A 27,579-nucleotide genomic window follows, 5' to 3' on the forward strand; every position below is an offset into this window, starting at 1 on the left:
AAAACAAAGTCTATATTAAACTCAATTGAACTCAACTAAAAGGGAATATTAAATTCACTTCCACCTCCTAAAGAATGCTTTCTATCACTGATTTAAGTGACTTTATATTCAAATGTAGATGAAGTAGTTACTGCTATGCATAGATATATGTAAATGTCACTCAGGAGATTAATGTATTCAAAGAGAAATAAGCACTATTGTGAATTGTGTTCAGTTTACAATTACTCAAAAAATAACTTCTAAAACTCAGTGGCAATCAACATATACAGAATATTTTTATGAAGGATTCACAGAAGGTCTTATGGGTTATAGCATATAGATAGCTTTTATATGTATATTGCTTGAGACTACATATCTTGAATAAAATAAGCTTAACATAAATTACTTTTTAATTATTCAGGGCTATTGTGAGACTCATTATAAATAAGTGACAGTATAAATGACATATAAAGATGTTCAAAAAAGTCTTCTATTTTATTAAGCCAGTTTCAATTCATAACAGATGTTTAAAATTTTCTGGATTCTATAATGTATTTAATTCTACCAAGAGGTGAGAAGAGCAAATGGCCCATTGTAGAGGAAAAAAAAGAGCATTAACATTTTCAAATTGAAAGGGTTCTATCTCCTGAGAAAAAGTCATTTAGTAAATGTTACCCTAATGATGTAAAGAATTAACTCTTTATGGTCTTGATGCCTGGTAGTTGTATAACATATAATACACTATATTCCTTTACTAAAAAGCCTGTAGTTTAAAAAAAAACTTTGTAAAATATGGGATATAGTGAATATGAAAAATTAAGCAAGTAAGGTCATGGAATTAATTAGAAATGTGCAAATAAAGTCATCAGTCATATAGCGTACATGTTATGGTTGGAAGTTAGAGTGTGCCTACTACAACTTCTGAATTTTAGAGGTGAGGATCCTTTGGCCTGGAGGATATCACTGATATTCCTTATGACAGGTATATATTCCTGTCCAGTGAAATGTGTTTTCCCCTATACAATACCTACATTATAGTTGTTAGTTTGGCTAATACATCTCAAATATATATTAAAATTTACAATATAGAAAAATTATCAATATGAGAGACTATATTGGGGGGGGGAATTAAATGTGAAGGAAATGTCCCATATTACCATTCTTATTTAGTACTAGAGGCTCGGTGCACGGATTCGTGCACCAGAGGGGGGCGGTCCCTCGGCCTGGCCTGTGCCCTCTCGTAATCCAGGACCCCCTCGGGGAATGTTGGAGAGCTGATTTTGGCCCGATCCCCGCAGACCAGGCTGAGGGACCCCACCAGTGCACAAATCCGTGCACTGGGCCTCTAGTATGCATATAAGATCTTTGGTTAATCTCTTCCTTCCCTTCCCCTCCCCATTTCCCTCTGAGATTCATCAGTCGGTTCCATGTTTCCATGCCTGTGCATTGAGCCTCTGCCCTCTGGTGGTCAGTGCATGTCATAGCTACCAGTGGAATGGTCACTTAGGCTTTTATATATATAGATGGTGTTAGCACCTTACTTTAAATAATGTCATTTAATAGACAATAAACTATTACATAACATTTTGTAAAGATTGTCCAAAAATATCACTGAAATCCTAATATGAAAAATCTCCAAAATTATTTGCATTTCAGTTGAACTCATTTTTTAGTGTCCACACCATGTAGTTGACTTTCCCGTATGACCATTTTACTGTAAAGTTTTCTTGAGGCTTAAGTAGTGTTCAAGGCAGATCAAACACATCCACTCTTTAATGAACAGTATTCAGTAAAATGGCACTATTTTTCAGTAAATATATCCTCGTACATTAGTACATAAGGGGTGACAGTGATTTTTATCCCTACAGGCAAGCATGATTTCATTAGGATAAACTGCTCTTGTCACGAAAGATAAATGCCTGATCATGACTTGTGATTCAGTTTTCCTCATGGTTGTTAGGAACACAGGTCATATGCTGGTGACAAAAAAATATTTCTCCTTACTGCGATCAGACCAACCTGAGAGACTGCCACTCCGCTCTGAGCTGTTGTGAGAGCTGGTGGTGCTGAAATCCTGTGACTGGTTGTGTGGCATTCTATTAGACAATCCCTCAGCCAATCGGTAGTCAGGGATGTAAAGTAAGGCTAAGGGTTAAAGGGCAGAGGTCACAGTGGCATCATGTGATTAGTTCACAGCACAAGCCCATGCAGAACATGCAGTTAGCAATTCAGAAGCAGATGTTGGAGGACAGTGGAGGAATGTTTGGCCTATCCTGCCTAATGGAAGTTGAGATGGATTACTGATCACTATTGATAAAGAGCTAAGAGGATGAAAACAATCAGTGTTGGTGTTTGGTAGTAGCAACGGTGGCGGTGGTGACAGTGGTGGTGGGTAGTGGTGGTGGTAGGAATTGTGCAAGGTACTGAATACATGCTGATATATGCTTTTAGTTTAGTGAACCTGGTAATGAATCACTGAACTGAACAGCGAATACTAATTTCTATCTCATGCACAAATGATATAAAAAGAAATCCTCAAGAAATAAGAACCTGACTCACCATTGTTACCTTTGTTCTGATCAGGTAGAGAATAACCAAATCCCATCAGATCTGTTTTTTGCTGAATTGAGCTTTTCCACTGTGGATCAGGCAGATCGACAGCCAACTCATGAATGCTGTTGGAATGCAGGATCTGTGTCGTGGCATATGGGGTAGCCTGTGTTATTTGGCTGGAGCTGTTGTAAGTAGTTTTGGTAGTGAAGTCAATGCTGCTATAAATGGCTCCATCTGAGAGCATCGTTGCTGTTTTATCCCCTTGGCCTGGAACCGGTGGCAGCACATCTGTGGTGAACATAGGAAAATGAAACAATTTAATGATGCACAGAAAGCCCAGAACTATCAGGACTGAAGATGAAAAATATATGTGTCATCCTGCATGTTTGCATTTCAGCTGAAATGGGTTTCATGAGCCAATGAAGGATAGATGATGTACAACCTTCGCCAAGCTGTCAGCCCGGTGACAGGCAGGCCTACCGCTCGTCCTTCATGTCTCGCTGCTTACCAGACATCTTTCCCCGTTTTCTTCAACTATGAATGAGAATTTTGGGATATTCCACTACTAAAAAATGCTTTCAGTTGTTCACTCTGTTTTAGAACCAATACAAGTATTACCGCTTTTCAGAAGCAATGATAAGTTTGAATATACAAACAATGGATGAAAATATATTTTTCCAAAGGACATAAAGTACAACTGCTGAATATATGAAAAAAATTCCAAAATTATACTATGGAACTATGAGGTACATTTTTCTGAAGTTTCAATTTGCTGTTTATCTGATTTGACTTCACAGCTTTAGAAGTGGAGTGTAAGTTATGGTAGCAATTTCTTTTTCTTGGATAACAAAAGAAAATTTTCATGAATATGTCATTTTCACAATATAGCAGGATTTAACTCCATAAAAAGCAATCTGAGTGATCAGAGTTTAATTTATGCTACCAACTCTTACAAGTGGAGAATTAGAGTTTCAAGTTGTAATACAACAAGAGTAAAATTAAACTTTAGGAACTACACTGAATATCAAACAGTCCACTTCTTATTTATTATTTTGGTGTGCTGAATTAGCTTTATGTGATGCTTTATAATTCAGAACTACTAAAATAAATACATAAATAAATGAATCACTGAATAACACCATTTTTAATCATGGAAAGTTAAAAGTGAATCTACTTAAAATATGTTTCTTAATAATCTATATTCTAAAAGCCATACTTTATAGAATTTGAGGTCATCAACCAACTTTATTTCTTCATTATAGGAAATTTTCAACTAGTTATAGTACTGTAACATTAAATAATAAACCAAATCATGTTAGTACCAAAAACCAATTTATCATCACAAAGAGGAAGTTTAAGTAGGAACTTAGTCAAAATATCCTCAAAGTTTTCAATGGTAGCTAATAGTACTTGAAATATAAAAATATTTATATTCTTTTCATATTTTAAAAAAAGCTAAAAAAATTTGTCTTCTTTACAACAGTAACAAGACATTTATAATGTACTAGAGGCCTGGTGCATGAAATTTGTGTATGGGGGTGGGGTCCCCTCAGCCCATCCTGGACCCTCGCCAATCAGGGACCCCTTGGGGGATGTCCGACTGCTGGTTTATTGGGCCGAAACTGGCAGTCAGACATTCTTCTCACAATCCAGGACCTCTGGCTTCTAACTGCTTACCTGCCTGCCTACCTGATCACACCTAACTGCCCCCCCACCTGCCAGCCTGATCACCCCTAACTGCCTCTGCCTGCCAGCCTGATTGCCCCTAACTGCCTCCCTCTGCCGGCCTGATCACCCCTAACTGCACCCCATGCTGGCCTGGTTGCCCCTCAGTACCCCCCCCACCGGTCTGGTTGCCCCCTCCCCCCGGCCTAGTTGCTGCTCACTGCCCCTCTCTGCTGGCCCATTCACCCTTCACTGCCTCCCTCTGCTGGCCTAGTCGCCTCTCACTGCCCTCTTTGCCAGCCTGGTCACCCCACGCAGCCTGCTGGTCAGTCGTTTGGTCGGCCTTCACTAACCCCGCTGCCGGCCTGGTCGCCCCACAGAGCCTGCTGTTTGGTTGTTACTGTGAGGGCGTTGTGACCAATTTGCATATTACCCTTAGTATACATTAGAGGCCTGGTACACGGATTTGTGCACTGATGGGGGGTGTTGCCTGTGGGGATCAGCCTGCTGTGGGAGCAGCTGCTCATCCCAGTCAGCCGAGCAGTGCTCCCACGGTGGGAGTGCACTGATCACCAGGGGGCATTTCCTGCATTGAGCTTCTGCCCCCTGGTGGTCAGTGCGCATCATAGCGACTGGTCCATCAGTCATTCTGGTCATTCTGCCATTTGGTCACTGGGCTTTTATATAGAGAGATTTTGTACACTGTATAATTTAGGTCTTTCTGAAAATTTTGAAGTCTGAAATTCCAACTTGTTTTACATTTAAGAGGATATATACTTTATTGAAGTAAATATTTTAAATGAATATCAGTTAGATTGTTAAACATATTCAAATTTAAATATTTCATCAAGGTGTATAAGCAAATAAAATCATTTTGTAATTTCAGAATTTCACAACTACTTTCTTGTAGTTCTTGCTTTTAGTTATAAACTGATTTGAAAATTTGATGATGAAGCAGCACATTTCATTCTCAAGTGCCACTACCATTTTTATTATAAAAATTTTTAATATTTAATAATATATAAAAATTGTGGAAATAAATCCTTCACTCTGGGGAAGTTTTCATTTTCTGCCACTTACACAATGTCTTTCACTGATAAATATTAACTATCATGGGACCCGACTTCCCAATACCTTGAACTTGAGCTTCTCCAAAGCTTTGAGATTTAAATTGTGAGTCACTCCAACAACAAGCTTTGGAAGTGGTTGCATGCTCAATGTTATTCTGCAACAGCTAAGGCTGTGGCTCTAAAACAAAATCTCTCTCTCTGCTGGATGAAATTAGCCTTCAAGTCCAAGTGCTCTCTATTGATTTTTGGGGGGCTGCATATTACCTTCCAATGTTATTTGATCATTCTTACATTTTCAAAAAATAACTTGAATTCTATCCTACCATTGAAAAATTGGAAGCATATGCATAATATGTGGGCGTGGGGGAAATCCTCTAACATCAGATGCTTTGGAACCTGGCCAGCCTTCCCCACAAAAGCTTGCACCAGAATAGGTGCTGCCATGTTTAGGCAGGCTTCCTATCTTCCATTTTGCACAGTTCACATCTACCATCCTTAGCACTACAGGTTGGCTGACTGCACTTGTTAACATTTGAGTTTGAAAACTATGAATGACAGAAAACCTTTTATCCAGTTGGAATCACTCATGAATCATTCTGTAGTTTTCTAATATCTTGTTTAAAAATGAATTTATTTATTTTTTGTCCTGGCATAATTAATTGTATAAATGCCTGTATCCATTACTGTATCATAGTTACTTGAGGACAAAAACATAAAAGATTTAGGTCTGTATTCCCATATTTTCCTCACATAGTATTTTACAGAGTGTAAGCACTCACTTAATGGTTAAATATATTTTTAATAATTTGTATTGCCAAAATGCAGACTTATGCGACAATGAGAAACTTTATCATTCAAAATGTATTGGTGTTCCATTTTTAAAGAGGAATGTCAGTGTACATGATATTTCTTCTCAGTGAATATGGCTGCACTACAATCCTAACTGTGAGCTCTGTCTTTAGAACCTTGGCTCTTGAATCTGGCAGACTTGCATTCTAAACCCAGATCCCAAATTAATCATTTTGAAAACCTTAGGTTTTTTTTCACCTTTAAAAATGAAATATGTTTATCTATCTCAAATATCTATTGTGCGAAGAAAATGAAAAAAAGTACAAAAATTTTCAACACTATTTCTGGTACATAGTAGATATCTAAAATGCCTACCACTGAAAATAGATTCTGTAGACCCTGCAAAAACATTGGCTTGGCCTTGATGTTCATCTGTAATATATTTCATGTCATGGAAATGAGGTAGAAATATAAGCAAAACCTTGAAAACCCACAAATTAAACCTTTGGCTAAATTAGCCGAAGAAAATTTAGATGTTAGTGTAGCCTGCTAGAAATTGAAAAATAATTATTTTCCTCCATCATTAGGTATTTATTCCTTTATATAAAAATTGAATGGTGTGTAATTCCAATACAAACACAAAAAGTAGAAGAGGCAGCTATCCCTTGACTGATTAAAAATCCTATCAAAATACCAATGGCATATTTCACAGATCTAGACAAATACTCAAAAATTTTATATGGAATAAATAAATAAATAAGACCTCAAAGAGCCACAGCAATCTTGAGAAGAAGAACAACGTTGGAGGCATCAAGCTATACTACAAAGCCACTATCATCAAAACAGTCTGGTACTGGCACAAGAACAGATATTGATCAATAGAACAGAACAGAAAACCCAGAAATCAAACCAAGTCATTATGCTCAATTAATAATTGACAAAGGAGGCAAGAGCATACAATGGAGTCAAGACAGCTTCTTCAATAAGTGGTGTTGGGAAAATTGGACAGGTACATTCAAAAAATAAAATGAAACTAGACCAATTTACACTCTACACAAGAATAAACTCAAAATGGATAAAAGACTTAAATGTAGGTCATGAAACCATAAAACTCCCAGAAGAAAACATAGGCAGCAAAATATCAGACATCTCACTTAGCAGAATTTTCACTGACACATCGCTTAGGGCGAGGAAACAAAAGTAAAAATAAACAAATGGGACTACATCAAAATAAAAAACTTTAGCATAGCAAATTAAAGTGACAATGAGTTGCCACCTCACACCTGCCAGAATGGTTAGCATCAATAAATCAACAAACAAGTGCTGGCTAGGATTTGAAGAAAAAGGTATGCTGGTGCACTGCTGGTAGGAATGCAGACTGATATAGCCACTATGGAAAAGAGTGTGGAGTTTCCTCAAAAAATTAAAAATGCAACTGCCATTTGACTCAGTGATCCTATTTATAGGAATATATCCTAAGAAGCCAGAAACACCAATCAGAAAGAATATATGTACCCCTATGTTCATAGTAGCATTATTTACAATAGCTAAGATCACGAAGTATCCCAAGTGCCCATCAATAGATGGATGGATTAAAGAATGTGGTACATTTACAAAATGGAATACTATGCAGCTGTAAAAAGGATCTCTTACCCTTTGAAATAGCATGAAGGGACCTGGCGAGTACTATGCTAAGCGAACTAAGCCAGTCAGAGAAAGACAAGTATCACATGATCTCATTTATATGTGAAATCTAATTATCAAAATAAACTGATGTACACAATAGATCCATAGACATAGAAGCATGCAACAGATGGATATATCTCAGAGGGAAGGGGTGGGGTGGGAAGCAATTAACCAATGAACTTATATATGCATAACCCATGTGTCAGGAGCCAAGAGTCAATGACAAATTAATTCTAACATTATTTTAGTAAGCTAATGAAACAGAACCTCATGGAAAACTGGTCCTCACCATAGGCCTACTTCCTCATGCCTAAGGACAAAGCATTCTTCGCATAACTGCCCTTCTACCACCACACCTGCCCTCCAACCGCCCCATCCTTTATCTATAGTCAGCACCCTTTACGACCTTAGCAAATTATCTAACCCACATGACCCGCTCAGCCCCCATCCCTCCTAGACATCTCCCCTTCTAGAAACCACGTGCACCCACGGCTACTTCCTCATACCCCCTCCCCTGCCTGCAGCCCCTGCTGGCAAGCACTGATAGGTCCACAGTTCACTCCCCGCGCCCCACCTCCCACTCCCTGACTTGGATATAAGGCACCGCTGTAAGAATAAAATTTTGAGGCTTGATCAGAACCCATTTGTCTTGCCTCCATTCTTCGCGTCCCTTGTTTGTCTCGTTCTCTTAGGTTCGTCTCTGGTGTCTGCGTTGTTGCCCCGCGGGTCGGGGCAAAGATGGCGCCCAACGTGGTCTAGAGACCCTCCGACGGGAACATCCACTGAAAAGGCCTGGCCAGGCGACCCTTCGGATTGCATTCCCCCTGATCTCGCACCTTCGGATTGCATTCCCCCCTAGATCGCCGCGCACCCGCCGCGAGTCAGATCGGAGTGAGGTAAGTGGATAATTTTACAAACAAGCATTTTCGGACATTTCACCCCTCTTTGCTCGGCTGTTATTATTGGCTTTTCGGGTCAATTCCTCTAGCCCACTAATAAGCAGTCACCTCACCGTACTGGGGAAGAGTGAAGGGTACCCAGTCTCGGTAGTGACAACTCTGAATCACCTGGCCTAGTATCCCTGCTTGATTTCTCTGTCGTGAATTCCTCACTGAGTAGATTTGCTCTCCAAACCTTGCGCTTGCTATGAACAAAAGGTCGTTCACCTCACAGACTCAACCACGAGGAGTTCACCTCCCCCGTTCCTATGGGACGGGGGCATCAGGGATCTTCCTTGTCTATGAGGGTCCGAGTAGGCGGATTATACCTACCGACTGTTTCACGCAAGCAAGGGAGTAAAGAGCAATATTGAAAGGAGAGAGTTCCGCTTTGATTTCACAGTAGGCGAAAAAAGTCAGGCTGACCTGGCGTGGGGTTTATACAGCCCGGAGGCTTACGTGGGAGAGGATAAGTACCTAAAAAGCCATCCAGCCGACCAAGAATGGGGAATTCACTGAGTAGTCATGAAATGTTCCTTGATAGCCTCAAGAAATCCCTCAGGACGCGAGGAGTAAGGGTTAAAAAGAAGGATCTCAAGAAATCTTTTGACTTTATTCATGATACCCTTCCCTGGTTCCTCCTAGAAGGAACCATCAATCATAGACGATGGGCTAGAGTAGGAGATGCTTTACAAGATTTTTATCAAGCCTTTGGCCCTGAAAAAATTCCTGTAACTACTTTTTCCTACTGGAATTTAATTAATGACATGCTGAAAATCCACTCACATGACCCTGACGTTCAGGAAGTTATTAAAACGGGGGAGGAAATTCTTAAAGAAAACTCCCATCCCCCTTCCACACGCCCTTCAGGACTTTTGGTCCAGAGAAAATTCCTATTTTAATTGGTGATGGCCTTGATTCAGCACAGGAGAGTTTAAGAATGTCTAAGTGGGGTGCAGCCACGGCCTTACAGCCTGCAATGGAAGGGTGCAAGTCTCTAATAATACCATCTGCACCTCTTCTGCCTCCACGTGTAAACTACTTGTAACCAAGTAAAAAAGAATAAAAGGAACTTCTCAGCAACGGCCAATAATTCTTTATCTTAAAAATCTTTTCTTTCCTTAAAAATAAAAATAAATAAAAATTGAAAAAAGTAAATAAAATAAAAACAGTAGATGCCAGACCATTACTGAATCTTCCCCCTAAGAAAGAAGGAGGTGGGGGAAGGGAGACACGAGGTGATCCAATATGGACGCCACTCCCCAAGACAGCCAATTTGAAAGGCCTCATCTTCACCATCTTTATTTATTTTCCAGCTAATGACTTAAAGCTTTTACAAATTTATAAATGCATCCGGAATTTCTGTGCACATGCAAGGGAAAAGGCCAGTTTAAAAACGAGTGCGCATAGTTTTGAGCTGGACTTGACCTTTTTCTGTGTACAGAATAAAAACCCGAGACTATTTTGGCCTTAAAGATGGTGGAGATGAACCGGGGAGAGAGATAGAGGCTGGTTTCCCAAGGTGATTTGGGGTGACTCTTTTGAAATTACCCACCCCGAGGCAAGTAACCCCCAGGAAGTAGATAATACTGAAATGTTGATCTGAGTATGCCTAGTATGAAGTCTAGATGTTATAATTAATTAATCTATTAATTGACTATGCCTTATATTTTGTTTGAAATGTATCCTTAAAAATGTAAAAGTATTATTGATTTGAGAAATGCTAAGTATTTAATTTTGCTATCTAAGATTTAAAGCTCTGAAAGTTTAAGGTCTCTTTACTCTCCATTAAAAGGTTTTAAAGCTACACCCTTTTTTATGGAGGGAGGGATGGACGCGCCCTTCCCCTAGCGTGTAGGTGGGCTGGTTCCCGCCAGCGGCCATTTTTAAAGAATGTTCATTTGCATTTCAATGGCTAGACCTTTTGCTAGCTGACCTTCCCAGAAAAGGTCAAGTGGCTAGGCCAACCCCAGCCAGAAAAAACATGATTTAAAGTTAACTATTAGATTTTAAAATTTATTCTTAAAAATATAAAGGGTTATTAATAAAGAACTGCTAAATATTTGACTTACAAACTCTGGAAGTTTAAGGTTCAGATTGAATTGTGAGAAATTATAGAATTGTGGTAACTAAATGCCTAGAGTATAGCAACCTAATTTTTGAGAAAATAAAATGTGTTTTCTCTTAAATAATTAGGAATTCAAAACATGTTACTTCTTGGTCTGATTTAAAAAAGAGAATTAATTCTGCGATACAGTTTAAATTTAATTGATATTCTTTAAGATAATTTAAGTATATAATCTTTAAATCATATATATACATATATATATATATTATATGTTTGGCCTTTCCAAGGTATTTCAAGGTTTTGAGAATAGCTTTTAAGACATTTCACAGGCCCTTAAATGTATTTCAAAAGTCTATTCTCTCTTCATGGAAAGCTTTATAAAATAATGAAAGTTTTTGCCTGTAAGAAGGGCAAAACCAATATATTTAAATATAGCCAACATTTTCAACAGCAGTAGAATTTCTAAAAAGACAAAAGCCTCAAGCAGCCTGCATTTTTGGATCGGCTGGAGGTGGGACAGTGTTCATACTTTTGGATCAGACCAATAAAATATCAAACCTATAAGTTTTACTGAATAGGTTTCTTTGCTTTTTAAATTAAAGATATCTACTTAAGTTACTTTATAAATTGGATTTTTAAAATATAATCAATGTCTCATATAAATTAAGTTACATGAGAAGCCAATGTTTTTATAAGTAATTGAATCCTGGCTCGTAGCCGCCAGCATTCTTAATTAAGCTAGAGGCGGGGCAACATTTGCCGCTTGTGAGGCAGCCGCCATCTTGCCTGCCTCTCTGGCCACGTGGTTACTGCCCACCATCTTGTAATAACAAAGGCCAGTCCCCTTCCTTTAAATAAGCCAATGTCTTTGTAAGCAATTTAAATAAGTTTTCTAAAAAGGGTTACTGAAGGCTTCCCATGATTCCTCTGTATATTCAAATAAGCCTAAGAGGATACTTTAAAAATATAATTATAAATTTATAAAAAAGAATTTTAAGATTTTAAATTCTATTTCACTAACATTTACAGTATAAACTGAAAATTGTTATTAAAATGTTAAATCTGAAAGTAAATTAGTAGTCAGCCTTACTGTAAGAATACTTGTAATATAGCTAGCTAGTCGCCTGAGGCTTGCCTTTCAAGCTGTAACCATACAGGTTGCTTGTTGTAAAAAGAAAGACAAAGATCCTTAAATGAAACTCTCTATAGCCTGCGGATTATTTTGGGAGAAAATAGAGTTTTCCTTCAAACATCAGAGATTGTAATTGATAATCAACGCATCAGACCTCAGAAGGTGTAGATAAGAAAAGATTAAATGACTTTTAGAAATTATTAGGAGACTTTAACTGGTTAAAACCTTTTGTGTACAAAAGAAATTGATAGCCAGTTTGAGATTGAATTGCCATGGCCTAGAACAAAGAATATTCTTACATGATACTTTAAAATTTCATTATAATTTTTGATATTTTACAACAGCACATTGTACAATTATCCCAAACTTACAAATTAATTCTTTGAATGTTTGGCAGCAATTTAAAAAGGACATGAAAGAATTTAATCCCTTCCACTGTGTGGAAAGCCCCTTGGGAAAGCATTTGAGCATTCTATATTGACCCTTCTTGCTCTTTTTGCCAAGAGGGACCCTCTTCTCACAATCCAATTGCCCACAGCTGTTGCCTGAGTTTTCAGTTCATGCTGAGGTTGAAGCCTCATAATGACTGGTACCATGGATCTGTCTCTCGCCCAATGGCGTGAGATGGGCCCTCCCTGGAGAAGAAACCTGGGTTCCCCAAGATATGTGATCAATGCCGGGGCCCCGCCAGCAGGCGAGGGGATCCCAAGGCAGGTACTGGGCATGGAGGCCATAGGGGCGTAGGCTACCAAGGAGACAGAACTGAACCTCACATCACCCTGCTTGGCCCCGGAGGATGGCTGGTTAGTCAAAGACGGGTAAGATTCCTCAAGGGAGGAACAACCTAAGACAGGCACAGTCGCAGAGGGGCCATCAGGAGAGAACTTGGGGGTCAACAGAGGTGGGGCACAGAACCTCACCCCCCCAACATTACAGGGGCTTGAACACTCGCCCCTTCTGAAGGAGGTCTCCTGCCCCATGGCTGCTTCGCGCTTCCCATGCCAGCTCAAATCGGGACCCAGGCAACATACAGAGACTTGGCCCAGATCAGATCTGGACCCAGATACAGAAAGAGACTTGGCCCAGCTTGGATTGAGACCCAGGCAACAGAGAGTTGGCTGATGGCAGCTGCCCTATATCTAAATCCAGGAATGCTCAGGGCTTTCTCAAGGATGCAAAATAATCCTTTCCATTAATATTTACTGAGTAAACTAAGATTGTTGTTATTTAATGAGTATTAAATTTGACAGTAAAATAGTCAAGTTTTCAGATTAATTTAAATTGGCTAATTGAAAATAAATAAATATTCAAGAAAATGTAATTGTACAAAAGCTGTTCCTAAAGTATTAACCAAAATTTCTATTGATGGTTCATTTCATGGTAAAATTACTTAACATGCAATGAACCTAAAGCAGTCATATTTTGTGCAGAAATTAAAATTTAAAGTTATCAAGACTGCATTATAAAAATCTTCCAAAACCTCCTAAAAATTAAATAAAAAAGGGGGATAGTGGAAAAATACCATGTAAGAAAAAATATCCTGTAAGTAAATTACATCTAGAAAAAATTTTTTACTTTGAAAATTAATTTTCACACAGCAGGACACCCATGAAAAACATATATGGTGTCAAAATAAGCCAAAGGAAAATTGTTTGGGCAAAAAATAAAGGATCCCAAGTAAAATTTATAGAAAAGAGTTCTCTATTAACCTTGGTCGAGAATGTGTTTGTATATTTTCAGAAAACAACTCCTAGACCATGTGGATTCCTGCAACAGAGAGGAATTAACAGGAATGCTCCAGCCATGAAGACATTTGGCCCTTGGGCATTTAGAAAAATAACCGACCTCGTAAAACAGCAAATAGATTCAGCTTTAGCAAAACCCATTCAGATTCATTATCAATGCCTGGAAATGGCCGATAGGTGGGGCTCGGTTTACCAAGAGCGAGAAAACCTCCAGACCCAGACTCGCTCCTTCCCTACGGGGACAGCATCTTAACCAGAGGGATGCTTACCTACGCTCTAGCCAGAGCCAGAGGTATGGGTATCAAACCGGGTGCAGAGCAAAGCATTGCAAGGGAAGGTTCAAACATTTTCAACCTCCTGGATTTCCCTGAGAGTACACCTGGTTTGCATAGAGGTTGACATCAATAAAAATAATGGCTCTGCCTCTCCTCCCCAAAAGATGTCAAGAGCCACACACGGTGGGCATACAAAGCCCACGGGAGGAACCAGGTCAATGTCTCCCCGGTTGGTTAAGGCCCACTCCCTTCTCTTAAACAGAGAGGGAGGAGATGTCAGGAGCCAAGAGTCAATGACAAATTAATTCTAACATTATTTTAGTAAGCTAATGAAACAGAACCTCATGGAAAACTGGTCCTCACCATAGGCCTACTTCCTCATGCCTAAGGACAAAGCATTCTTCGCATAACTGCCCTTCTACCACCACACCTGCCCTCCAACCGCCCCATCCTTTATCTATAGTCAGCACCCTTTACGACCTTAGCAAATTATCTAACCCACATGACCCGCTCAGCCCCCATCCCTCCTAGACATCTCCCCTTCTAGAAACCACGTGCACCCACGGCTACTTCCTCATACCCCCTCCCCTGCCTGCAGCCCCTGCTGGCAAGCACTGATAGGTCCACAGTTCACTCCCCGCGCCCCACCTCCCACTCCCTGACTTGGATATAAGGCACCGCTGTAAGAATAAAATTTTGAGGCTTGATCAGAACCCATTTGTCTTGCCTCCATTCTTCGCGTCCCTTGTTTGTCTCGTTCTCTTAGGTTCGTCTCTGGTGTCTGCGTTGTTGCCCCGCGGGTCGGGGCACCCATGGACAGACAATAGTGTGGGGAAGGCTTGGAGAGGGGGTGTAAGCCGGTGGAGGAGGTCGAGAGGGGGAAAATTTGGACATGTTTAATACTTTCAACAATAAAGGTAAAGTTTAAAAAGAGCCTTGGGAACAGAATTTCTTTTGACACAAGTAGTCTGGGTAGGTCAAGGGGGCATGTTCTGCCTACCTGGTGAGGAGATATTCAAGTACAGAACTTAAGCATGGTAGAGTGATAACCCATAGTGCAGGCTCAGAGTTTGGTCAAGTAGAGAAGGCAGCCACTTTCAGAGGCTCTGGCCATATAAGAATCCTAAACAGGGTCTACTAAATTATAGAAAGTAAACTAGAAGTGGAATGATCTTAAAACTTACTTTCTATTCTCTTATTCACTCCAATGATGCATATTGACCACTGGTTGTATGGTAAGGTTTGTGCTAAACCCGTGTGTGTGTGTGTGTGTGTGTGTGTGTGTGTGTGTGTCATCCATTTAATTCTCATTACACACCTAAGAGCTAAGAATGATTATTTTCTGTATTTTATTTGGAGAATGGGAGGGAGTTCACCTTATTATAGTTGGTATTAACAGAATGCATACTTATACAATACTTAATAGTATTATTTGAAATACTATTTTAATGATATTCAAACTGGCATTGGTATTCCATTCTTTTAAAAAATAATAATTTTATTTATTTTATTGATTTTAGAGAGAGGAAGGGAGAGGGAGAGATAGAAACATCAATGATGAGAGAGAATCATTAATCAGCTGCCTCCTGCACACCCACTTCTGGAGATTGAGCCAGCAACCCAGGGATGTGCCCTGACTGAGAATGGAGCCATTACCTCCTGGTTCATGGGTCAACACTCAACCGCTAAGCCACATTGGCTGGGTGGTATTCCATTTTTAAAGAGAAAAAGCCAGCATCCATGATTATTCTTTTAAGTCAATATCTTTATATACTCATACATGTGAAATCCACCACTGAGGCTAGTAGACTCAGAATAGTTGAATCTAGTCCTGGGTTTCCTGCAGTAATTCTACCTAGAAATATAGAAATCTTCCAGTGGATTTATCCAAACTTTCTTAAATAACAGCACTACTTTCCTAATTAATCACCTCACTTTTTTCACTGTAACTCCATTCTCCACCCAGCAACGGGCTGGATGACTTAAAACAGTATTTGGAGCCTAGCATTCTCCTCTTAGAAATCTTTGAGTGGCTTCTGGTCATGTTTTGAAGAAAGTTTATAGTCTCTGTGTGGCTTAGAAGGCAAACTGTGATTTTTTTTACCACTTCTGCTGTCTTGCATTTTATGCTCAAGTCACTAGATAATTAATTTCTCAAATAGGTCAATATCTATCTTATATCTGTGCCTTAAATTATGCTAGCTTATTCTCCACACACCTTTTGTCCCGTTTTTTACTAATTCTTATCTCTCCTTCAGATATCAACTTAAGTAACACTCCATTCATAGAACTGTCTTTCTTCCAATGGGCAGCTTTCATGTGGGATATTGGCAGCACAGCTCAAGTCCATTTGCTGTCTGCACAAATTTCTGCCAATAGCAAACTCATATATATGTGCCAAATTAAACACTGGGACCGGAGACTTCTCTAGTCAAGTCTTTCTCTAAACCCACCGATCTCTTATTGACTGGTTGGAAAGATGGAGGCGGGGAAGTGTTGAGTATTTATAGTAAGTCCAATCCTGTCTCCCGATAAAGACCTATGGAAAGAACCCTGGCACCAAATTTTGGACACTTCAGCATGTCAGCTACTTAGCACCTTTTTGTCTTTTATTTGGAGTACCAGATATCAATTACAGAACTACAGAAAAGTTCTCACTCAACATGTTAACTTCAAGTGTATACTCAGTATATAATATATTATATGAGCATAAAGACCATTTTTTATAATATTAATATTATATTTTTACTGTCTGCCATAATGCCAGGTACAAAGGGCATGATCATTAAATATATGATGAATGAATGAGAGCAGTGAAATAACTAGACCAAAATTATGAGTCCTGTTTAGCAGCATAGTGAAAAGTCTTAAAAAACAAAATGTATTATGGATATTTATCTTCTTGGTTAGTAATGACTTCCTTAAAATTTAGTTTTACTCAAGGTAATATAGCAAAATAGTTTTATAATAAAATATTCTGCAAATGTACTGTGTTATTAGTACATGTGTTTCACTAATTTTAAATATGAAAAATACTCTTTGGTATATCTTTTAAAAAATCTAGAAAAGCCAAAAAAACAAATAACAAAATTTTGAAAAAGATAACTTACCTCCACGCCCAAAATTCCCAATCTCATTTGGGCCACTATTGCTATTGTTGACTGGCAAGCTTGTGGCTGGCCACGAGTCAGCAAGCCACGGATAATTGGGGTCCCCAGCATTTAGAAGACCTGGACGGCTAAAAAAGATTAAAAAGAAATCAATCGGTGGAACTCAGTGGGAGATGTGGACACCTGTCTCATGCACTGAAATTAATTTAAGAACTTAAGATTTTAATTTACTTCAAATTAAAATGTGTAGGCTTTCTAAAATTAAGGAACTTTAGCAGTTCATTAGGTTATATATAGAAGTCAGTGGCAGCAGAGGGTCCTGCCTGGGATTCTGCTGACATCAAATACATTTTGTCATCTGCCCTGAAACTGGTAGGAATCAGTAACATAGCAGGATCCCCAAACGAGGTTTGATGATGAATTGGCACCTCAAGGGAACAATTGCTCAGAGTGACTGCTCAGTATCAGCCATTTCCAGGACTCGGGGCTATTGCTTCCTTGATTCCTGCAAGCCCCATATTTATCTGTCCCCTGAATGCTGTAACCCTTGTTATGAGCCTCATGCTTGATTTAGGGCAAAGAGCTTGAGGAAAATTAATGAATAGTATTTATACTGTTCCATCAATAGCACATTTCCAGGTTCTCTAAATTGCAAAATATAAGGGGTATATTACAGTTTTCTGCTAAGGTAATAAAAGAACCACTGTGATCTCATCCGGCATGTGCATAAAGTCCATGAAGAAAACTTTCTTCGCGTCATAGCTAATAAAGAATTCACATTTTTAATATTAAAGATGGAGATTCTAATTCCTGTATAGATTATTAAATTATTTACAAAAAATAGCAACATTTATAACCATTGTACTTCTTTTTTTTTTTTTTTATAGACTCTCTGGTACAATCCCTAAGAGAAGCACGAGTTTCTATGGAAACTGCAATAAGAAGATCCAACTGCTTTCTTGCTACATACAGTAATTCTCATTAGACCTAATCTCTTTTTGCAAAAATATTGATTAAATGGGAGATTGGAAGTTATTTCCAGAGCCTAATTACAATCTCCATATTGGCAAAGGGAAAACAGATGAGGATATATGAGTTTGTTATCAGCTTTTATCAATTTCAATTGAGTATCTAAAGTTGTGGAATCCAGTCCTATCAATCTACAGCCTATCCATCATACATGAATCATTTACTTTGTGATCGATTATGTGTAATTGTTCACTCACTGCAATTTAGTGAGAGCCAATAAGGAGTCTTAAACAACAGCAACTTCATTTGCTAATGTCTAATTAATGCAATAAAAATCCTGCTAACAAATGAACACATTCCTTGTGATATTTACTACTAATTTCTTCAGGGACATCTGGGAGATATGAAACATCTGGACTTGATTTCTCTAAAGTGCACAACAGATAGATCATTAAACCTGTGGTAAGCCATTTAATTCCTCCTAGAATTCTCAGACGTGTAAGTGATCGTTTATTACAATAATGCCTCTTACTATAGAGTTCCCCTCATCCTGATTACAAATGGTAATAACAATAAAAAAAAAGAATCTCTTTAGCATACCTTCCATTGCTCATTAATCCTCCATCTCCTCTTTGAAATGTAACTGTAAAAAAAAAAAGACACACACACACACACACACACAGGTAGTCAATATTAATTACAACTAATAAAAAGTACATATTGGTCTTTAGTTTAGAGCTGAGGCCTCTGGGAATTTTAATAAAATATAATTAACATAATTGTACAGAGAGTAGAAAGGAATGATTTGGCTCAGGGCAAAGCAATCACTTGCTCCAACTTTAATAATAAGACTTTTAAAAATTCTTTAAGCCAAATGTATGGTTAAGTCAAAGGGACAAGTTGTATTTGGATGTCAAATGTTACAATTGGTGTACCAGTATATATTTAGAGGCGTTAAAACTGACAAGTTATACTGGAGGATTATGAAATCATGACTTTTTAAAAATATATATTTTAATTGATTTTTTACAGAAAGGAAGGGAGAGGGATAGAGAGTTAGAAACATCGATGAGAGAGAAACATCGATCAGCTGCCTCCTGCACACTCCCTACTGGGGCTGTGTCCGCAACCAAGATACATGCCCTTGACCAGAATCGAACCTGGGACTCTTCAGTCTGCAGGCCGATGCTCTATCCACTGAGCCAAACCGGTTAGGGCTGAAATCATGACTTTTATTATTAATATATGAGTATCCTAATTAGAAGGAATGCATAAAATGCAAATAATGGAAACTGAAACAAGAGAGTCCAATGACATAGGTGACATAGGTTGACAGCATATTCCTCACTGTCATCGAGCCTTTAGGCGCACTGATAAGCACTGAGTTGAGCAGCTATAGTTACAATACATGTGAACTGTATTTAATAGATAGTGATGTACTCAGTGCTTTGTTTCATCATCCAACACTCACAAACATATTTTCAAATAATTAATACTGAATATATTCCACTTGTATGTAATGATTACAAACCCGAGTTCTTTATAAAACTGTGGAACTTATTAGCAACACCAACAAGCATCCAATAGAATCACAGCTGGAGAAGCTACTCCCTCCCGTCACCAGATTCCATTCAACAACTAACAGCATGAAAGTGGGCTTCATGGGATGAGCCAAAGAATATCAATATCAGTTCAGGCCCATCATTGCTTGTTCAAAACCTTTGCAGCCAAATATATTTGAACTGCAAAATATATCAAATCTGAGAAAGGTATTAAGTTGCACTGTATGGAGAGGGTCTAGACAACAAATTATAGTCAACAATACTCAATATTTTTGCAGGGAAATGTGAATATTCATGATTAGTAGGATAAAGTCTGCAAATAATTTCACTTAGGATGAAATGACTTAACTTGAAAATCATGCAAAATATTTGGTATTTAGAAACTTATGGATGGCAAAATTAAAATTATGCCCCAAATTAGGATGGATCAGCTAAACCAGTCACTGGAATGAAGGGAAAATAACATTTCAGATATGAGAACCCAACATATCTTATTTTTGGAAGACACTGATTTTATTTACAATGTGTGTGTTTTTTTAACTTAGTAAAAATAAAAATAAATCAAAATATATGAATTGATTCATATTTTAGTAAACTGAGGAACCTATTGTTAAAGTATACACATACTAAATACTTTTGTACAATCTCTCTGTAATTCATCTGTCCCTCAAATTTTCACTATCAAATATGATCACTCTATACTTTTTTTTAAATTTCCAAAAACAGTTCTCCAGTCCTTTCCCTAAGTTCGTCTAATGGCATCTGTCTCAGGACAGTAAGGTGATTCGATCACATTCCCAAAGGGCCATCAGACCCTTCCTGAGGTACCACAGCGTGCAGCAGTGCTTTCAGGGATGCCGGCTGGCACCTGGAGCATACCGTCTTATGAATTTTTGAGGCAACATCTCAAATGCATTATAAAACAATCGTAACCTAATCTTTGCTTCGATCGAGGAGCACTGACTGCTACTCTGTTTTCTAGTGGCTCACTTAAGTGCTGGGAATCAGGCAGTGTGTCCAACACTCATTAGGTCCCTCTAATAATTGCATTTGACAACAAAAAAGAAAAACTAATCTGAAACATTTAATGAAAAAAACTGAGCATGGGAGGTGTTAAATAGAGGCCTGATAAGGGAAATAACCCCAACAAAATGTGAAAACTGTACAGCTATTTAGCTTTCCATCTGACGTGACTTTCTAGTTACATGATTTCTAAGTGACTGTTTTACTCTGCTAAAACAGAGTTAAAGAAGTGTCGTGAATATCATTGTGAATATGGAAATAAGCAGGCACTGATGGGCTACACCTTAAAATACCTGTTAGGAGGTATGTAGGGAGAAGCTAAGTATTTCTCCCTAATTTAGATTCTTTTTTTCCCCACCTGAAGTCTCTGTTGCTGCCAGAAAAATAAATGCCATTAGAGAAAGGAGGACAACTGAGGAGGCACAGAATTCAGTTGCAGTCAACTTGCACATACTAACCAATGGTAAAGTCTTCATAACATTCACCTCTGCATACCCACTACACAAAAGCAAAAATACATAGTACATTTCGTAAGTACATAACTAACTCAAAGTGGCCTATACACACCATTTAGTATAATGAGAATCTTCCATTTTGTATATGTGTATCAAAAAGAAAGAAAGAAAGAAAGAAAGAAAGAAAGAAAGAAAGAAAGAAAGAAAGAAAGAAAGAAAGAAAGAAAGAAAGAAGAAGAAAGAAAGAAAGAAAGAAAGAAAGAAAGAAAGAAAGAAAGAAAGAAAGAAAGAAAGAAAGAAAGAAAGAAAGAAAAGACCATTACCTAATAAAATTACTTACTTGTCTTTTTAAAGCAAGGGAAATAAGAGGACACCTTGAAAAAGTGCTCCAAAACTTTTAGATTTGTTCTACTTTGAATAGCAATGAAAAGTAACTGAATTCTATTAGAACATGGGATTAAAAGCAGACTAGAAATAAGAATGAACAATTAGAACTCCTAAAATGGAAGTCATTTGGTATTTTTATCAATATTTTTTTGTGTATGTGCAAAGAGAAAGAAACATAAAAATAAATTCCACAGCAAATTGAAAGCTGTTCTGAGGTAGCTATCATTTCAAAGAGATGTTGAACCACTTTGAAGCTGAAAGCAAAGAGGATGGGGAGAGCAAAGGTGATTGGACATCTCATTCTAGTTATGATTTTGATACTCCCAGTGTAGTAATTTTGTGCTTATCAGACATAAATTTGAAATAGGTGTGAATCTTTATCGGGAGTTTCTGCTAGCATATTAAGCTGAGAACTTTCAGCAAGCCATGTATGGACGTTTTTAGCTAAAACTAACTAAATAATGCTAAGGTTTCTAAAAAATTCTACAGAAATCACAATCTTAAATGATTTAGAATGCCATTAAATACTTTGAATATATTACAATATTTACAAATGATTTATGGTAGAAAGATTCTGCAAGTTTATATCATACACAAAGTACCTGCACTACTATCTGACAGGATTAACCCTAATCTCATGCCTGCTAGGAGTGAAGGGGAGGGAAAGCATGGCTATGCAGTAAATTGCTATTTTGAGGTAAGGAAGCTTTCAGAGCGCCTATCTCCAGTAGGCCACGTTTTCCTACTCCAAATGGAAACTTTAATGTTGCCAGCCAAGCCTTGGTCCCTTTCCTGATAAGCTATTTCTCAAATATGAATGTAGATTAATCCTCTTTTTAATAAGCATTAACTCAGCCAAGATAATCAGAGTATAAAAATTCCATCCAATCTTTTATTGGTCCTTGGATAGTTTTGTCAAATAATTTATATTTCAGAAACAGTTTTAAAAGCTATACTCGAATTGTTTAATGTTTCATAATTTGCTCACTCATTAATTGTTAATACTTATTGAGTGTCATAAAATCTGTTATCTACAGAGGTAATAGTCATAAAATAAAATCACCTTTTTAAAAGTAAAAATATATTTATTTCATTAAAAATTTGATGCTTTAAAATTATGAATAAGAAAGTGAGCAACATAAATTTGAAAGGAGTCATGTTAGCTTCATGTGGATTCTAATACAGATATATAAAATACATGAACATATATGTTTCATATGATATCTATATATAGAATTATATAGAATCCTCATGAAAGCTACATGGATTTTATTTAAATTTATATTGTTCATTTTTCTATTTATGAACACTGTTTTACATATGATCAAACATTTACTCTAGATTCAAAAATAACCTAATATTTTCTGCCCAAATCTCTTTATAATCTTATTTCACCCTGAAACAACTAAGTTGGTAAATTATTATAGCGGTCAGGGATGTCAGGTGCAGTGACAAGAAGACTATTAGTGCTCAAAAGAAGATTAAGATAAATAACATTGCATGCTGCCCTGGAAAAATCTAAAATGACTTCATGTAGAACATGAAATCTGAGGATACTTTTTCAAATCTAGATGACCTTCTTTACACCACTTGCAAACCTGTAGCGCATATTTATTTTTGAAGAATTAAAATAAAGGATAAAGAGGAAAAAATTAATAGAAAGTTAGTGTGTTACATTGCCCTGGGGAAATCTCTAATTTCCACTATGTAAAGAAGCAAAACATGTTCAGTGAAATGCTCTCAGGTTTGCATTTGATTCTTGATAGTTGTCTTTACAATCTAAAGTGTTAAACTGCGAGTGTTCTCTGATAAATATGTTAAAGCTGACGTAAGAAAAATATCAATACTGAGGGGCAGGTTTTCTTTCCCTTCCTTCTAAGCACTCAAATACAGTTTTTCACATGATGGAGAGTCAAAGAAGAGCAGCGATAACAGTCCCTGAATGAGTTTTTGCCTAAAAAGGATGAGTGGGAGACATCCTGCGAGAGTTAGAATTTCCAACCTGAAAGGTATTTACATGTCTGCCCACTAGTTAAAATCCCCCCATTCTACCTCTAGTGGACATGAAGAGACTTGGAAAGGAGCAGGAAAAGGGGAGTGCTGAAGTCAAATTCTACCTACAGTGCAATTCTACTCAGATCGGTCCAGTTTCATTAAAATACATGTTTCTTAATATGTGTAACACATCAGATATTTAAATATAATACCATATCACACTTAGGGCTTGAAATTAAGAAAGTATCTTATATTGTAAATTAATTTAAATAAGTATCCAAAATGTTGTTTATTTGGAAAAATTATTTTGTTATCATGAGTCAACAATAAAGTTTTGAGATTATATAGACATTACAATGTAGTGAAAAAGTAAAAGTGTTAAGGCTTTTCATCTTGCAAGTAAAATCTCATTTTCTTCTGGTGAAATTTATGATTCCCAGAGAAATGTTTATGAAAATAAAAATATAAACAGAACCATACAGAACTTATTCAATATAATTTTATAACACACTTCAGAGAAAAATAGCCCCGTGTGAAATCTCTGTGCTCTTAAAACGGATCATTAGCTCATTCATGAAATATCAGAATTTAAACCCATGAAAAGTATATACTCCATTAATCATTCCTATTTAAAATCTCCATATTCTTTACATTGTATAAGGGCAAGAAATGGACACTTTAACATGTGGAGGATAGGCTATTTCTGGAGGGAAATTTGTAGAAAATATCAGCAAGTCAGATATGCAATGCTAGGTACCTGTGGTTTCAATTTTCATTTGCTTCTCACCTACAAGAAAGGAACAGCAGTTGCTGGAAGGCAAATTACTAGTTGAAGGTGAATCCATTCTGAGAGACAGCCATCTATCAATTAAGTATAAAGGTTCTGAAAGGCTGCTTTCTGCTTTGGCCTTATTCCAAAATATTTGAAGGGCATACACCTTCTGAGTTAGCAGTTCTTCTACAAGCAGATGGATATCAATCACTATGAAAAATGATAATATTGAATGGACTATTCTTGTCAAGCTCAAAGACTAACAGAAATTTTCAAATCAAATACATAGATTTTGCAAAAACAAAAACAAACAAACAACAACAAAAAAAACACAACCTGCTGTTAAAAGAAAAAGGAAAAGAAGGAAAAATATGTCTGACATAATTTTACTAAAGCAGAAACCTACTAATTATGAGAGCTTTGCTATTTATGAGGCATTAGTGAGTGAAGAAGTGTGGAGAGTAAAACTGCCACACTGCACTGAAGTGACTACTATAGTCAATATTTTAATGTTTTCACTAAAGCCAAGCAAAGGGATAAACACAAAGTAGTCTTTGAATGAAATCTGTTCTTGTATATGTTTTATAAGATTTAGTAGTATATGAAGGTGTCACAGAGATAGAATGTAACATTGTAAGTGATTAAACACATGGGTTGATAGTACCTTCCAGGAATGAGGGTGGAGCACTGCACTGCATATCAAGAAGGTACATTAAAGCATCATCCAGGTTCAAGACTGACACTCAGCAGTTACTGCCTGCCTTCCCTTTCTGGGGAGAATCCCTCACTGGTGTGGTGAGTCAGCTCTCAAAGCATAAGCAAGAATGAGTCAGCAATCAATAACAAAGAGAATGACAGAAAGATAGCAGATCACAAAGCATGGAAGCCCCTTTCCAATGGAGACACTGTAATACTTTCTCCAGTGCTGGGGATTATTCTATCCAGTAACTAATAAACTTTATTTTCATAAGATGTGGCCATGGGCCACAATGTTATAATTAAGTTTAAATTCTATAAAATAACTGACCAGACAAGTAGGTGCTATTTTTTCATTTTCATTATTTAGACATTCTCAGCAGTTTAGAAGTCTACAAACTACAGCAGTTTATAAACTTAATAAGCAATGAAACCCTTGTTAAAATCAGTTATTAAGGTATTTATGCTTCTTACCAAGGTTATAGAAGATTGAATAAAATTTCTCAAAAAAATTCTAAAGTGTTTGTAGAATGATGTTAAATCAAAATTGTTTGCTTATAAACGTTAAAAGTATAAAATATTGTGAGATAATTTCTTTTTTGATTATTGTTAGATAAAAAACTTAAAATGAATTGCAGAAAAAATTGTTATTAAGCAAGCTTCAGTACTGAGTTTATTCTTTTAGTCACTGACTTGATAATTCTCTCTCTCACTGTCTCTGTCTCTGTCTCTGTCTCTGTCTGTCTCTGTCTGTCTCTCTCTCTCTCTCGCTCTTTCTCTCTTTCTCTTTTTCTCTCTCTTTCTCTCATCTTGGAAATATTTTAAAGCCCACAATTTTGAAAGCCTTGAAATTCTGTTTTGGATTCTAAAACAAAACATCTTTTCAGGCAGGTAGAACACATTGGACTTCTTTTTCTTCTGCTGCTTCTTTTCCTTCTCCTTTCTCTTCCTTCTAAAATGCTGATTGGTCACCTTGAACCAAACATCTGTTTAAGTGACTAAACAGTGAATCCTTAACAGTGAATCCTGACTAAATGTGAATCCTTAATTCATGTATCACCAGTCTTATTAATTCTGTCAAGCCTTTTTTCCCTGAGCATTTTAGTAATCCTCTTGCCTAAGGACAATCTCAAGGAATGGCTTCATAGCATGCAAAGTCTGTGTATTTCTGTGTTTTGATGAACTAGTTGAGAAAAATGGTTAAGCATTTATAAGTGTGCACTCTTGTTATGCTTCATTGGAAATTCAAGCAAAAAGATTGCCTTATGGTCATAATGTGATATACTGAATAGCAATGCATTAAAGCATGTCGTTTATAATTGCATTTTACAGAAAAGATGTTTAAAACAAGCCAAAAAGATTCATTCATTCACTCTTCTAGTATTCCATCCCATTCCATTCTTTATTTTTCATTTCAACACATTCCTAAAGATAAGAGGTTTTCTTAGCTGGAAATAGTTTCTTACCAGCATAATTACTGAGTCCCTTTCTCTTCTTTCTTCGCCAATACAACCAGATGCTAAAACCCATCAAAATCACCCAGCAGGCACCACCAATACCAGCTATAAAGGCTGGTTGCTTCACAACATCAGTGATTTGCTCAGTTATACTGTTATTGTTTTCAGTAATGACAACTTCATTACGTCCGCCTATGGAAGAAACAATAGTTTTAGTAAATATTAATACAAAAACAAACACAGCAATACACATGGTGCTCTAAAGCCACACACACACAAAAATAGAAAATTCCTTTGAAAGCAAGTAATATTGGTTGTGTCCTGACCCTGTCACAATTATTGATAACAATATTTTATGTTACAGAAGAATAATCAAATCATGAGCTTGAAATGTGATTATAAAAACATTGCTAATCAGTAAAGAAAAAAATTAATTTAAACAAAAAAAAACCCACATTGCTTTCTTATGATTGTTTTACTATTATGAATAAATTCAGAACTGCTTCTCGATTTACTACCTTATAGATGAGTACTAAAACAATTACTAGGGGTTGAAATAATGGCAACTTTTCTTCAGTTAGGTAAAGAGTATTTTATTTTTTTTATTATTTTTTTTTAAATTTCTTTATTGATTAAGGCGTCACATATTTGTCCTCATCCCCCCATTCCCATCCCACACCCCTCCCCACGATGCCCCCACCCCCCTGTTGTCCTTAACCATTGGTTAGGCTCGTATGCATGCACACAAGTCCTTTGGTTGATCTCTCCCCCCTCCCCCCACCCTCCCCTATCCTCCCTCTGAGGCCCGATAGTCCGATCGATGCCTCCTTGTTTCTGGTTAAAGAGTATTTTAAAGTAGTCTCATACAATAAAAAATGCAGCTGCCACATTCAGCACAGGGTTTTTGCAAATTCTCTTTCCTTTACAGCATGGTCCAGATTCAAATATTCATGATTCAAAAATATGGAACTTAATACTGTCTTTAATATCATACCAAGGAACTTATTTTGGTCAAACTACTTAATTTTCAGGAATGTATTAAAATCAATGCAATGCATAAAACAATGACAATTATGTAAACATCCTTTCATAAAGATTAGTATTTATAATTAAAATGTTATGAAAAGATAAAACTTGTATATATTACCGTAAAGTATATGAAACTAACTTGAAAATCCACTTAAAAGTTGAGCTCAAAGGACAACTTGAAATTTAATTCTAAGGTCTGCTTAATTAAAGCATACACTTAAACC

General features: G+C 37.1%; 1 protein-coding gene across 1 annotated transcript in view; it reads right to left on the reverse strand.

The window, feature by feature from the left end:
- ROBO2 (roundabout guidance receptor 2) overlaps positions 1-27,579 on the reverse strand; it is a gene marked incomplete at its 3' end in the record, with an annotated part of 701,349 nt that overhangs the window by 50,313 nt on the left and 623,457 nt on the right. Inside the window, exons 18-21 of the mRNA XM_079766360.1 lie at positions 26,336-26,518; positions 18,580-18,622; positions 17,011-17,138; positions 2,539-2,820 (exon numbers count right to left, since the gene is read on the reverse strand). Coding sequence (XP_079622486.1) covers positions 2,539-2,820; positions 17,011-17,138; positions 18,580-18,622; positions 26,336-26,518 — 636 coding nt within the window. The remainder of the gene's footprint in view (positions 1-2,538; positions 2,821-17,010; positions 17,139-18,579; positions 18,623-26,335; positions 26,519-27,579) is intronic.

The sequence above is a fragment of the Cnephaeus nilssonii genome, assembly GCF_951640355.1.
Source record: "Cnephaeus nilssonii genome assembly, chromosome: 3".
Taxonomy (NCBI): domain Eukaryota; kingdom Metazoa; phylum Chordata; class Mammalia; order Chiroptera; family Vespertilionidae; genus Cnephaeus; species Cnephaeus nilssonii.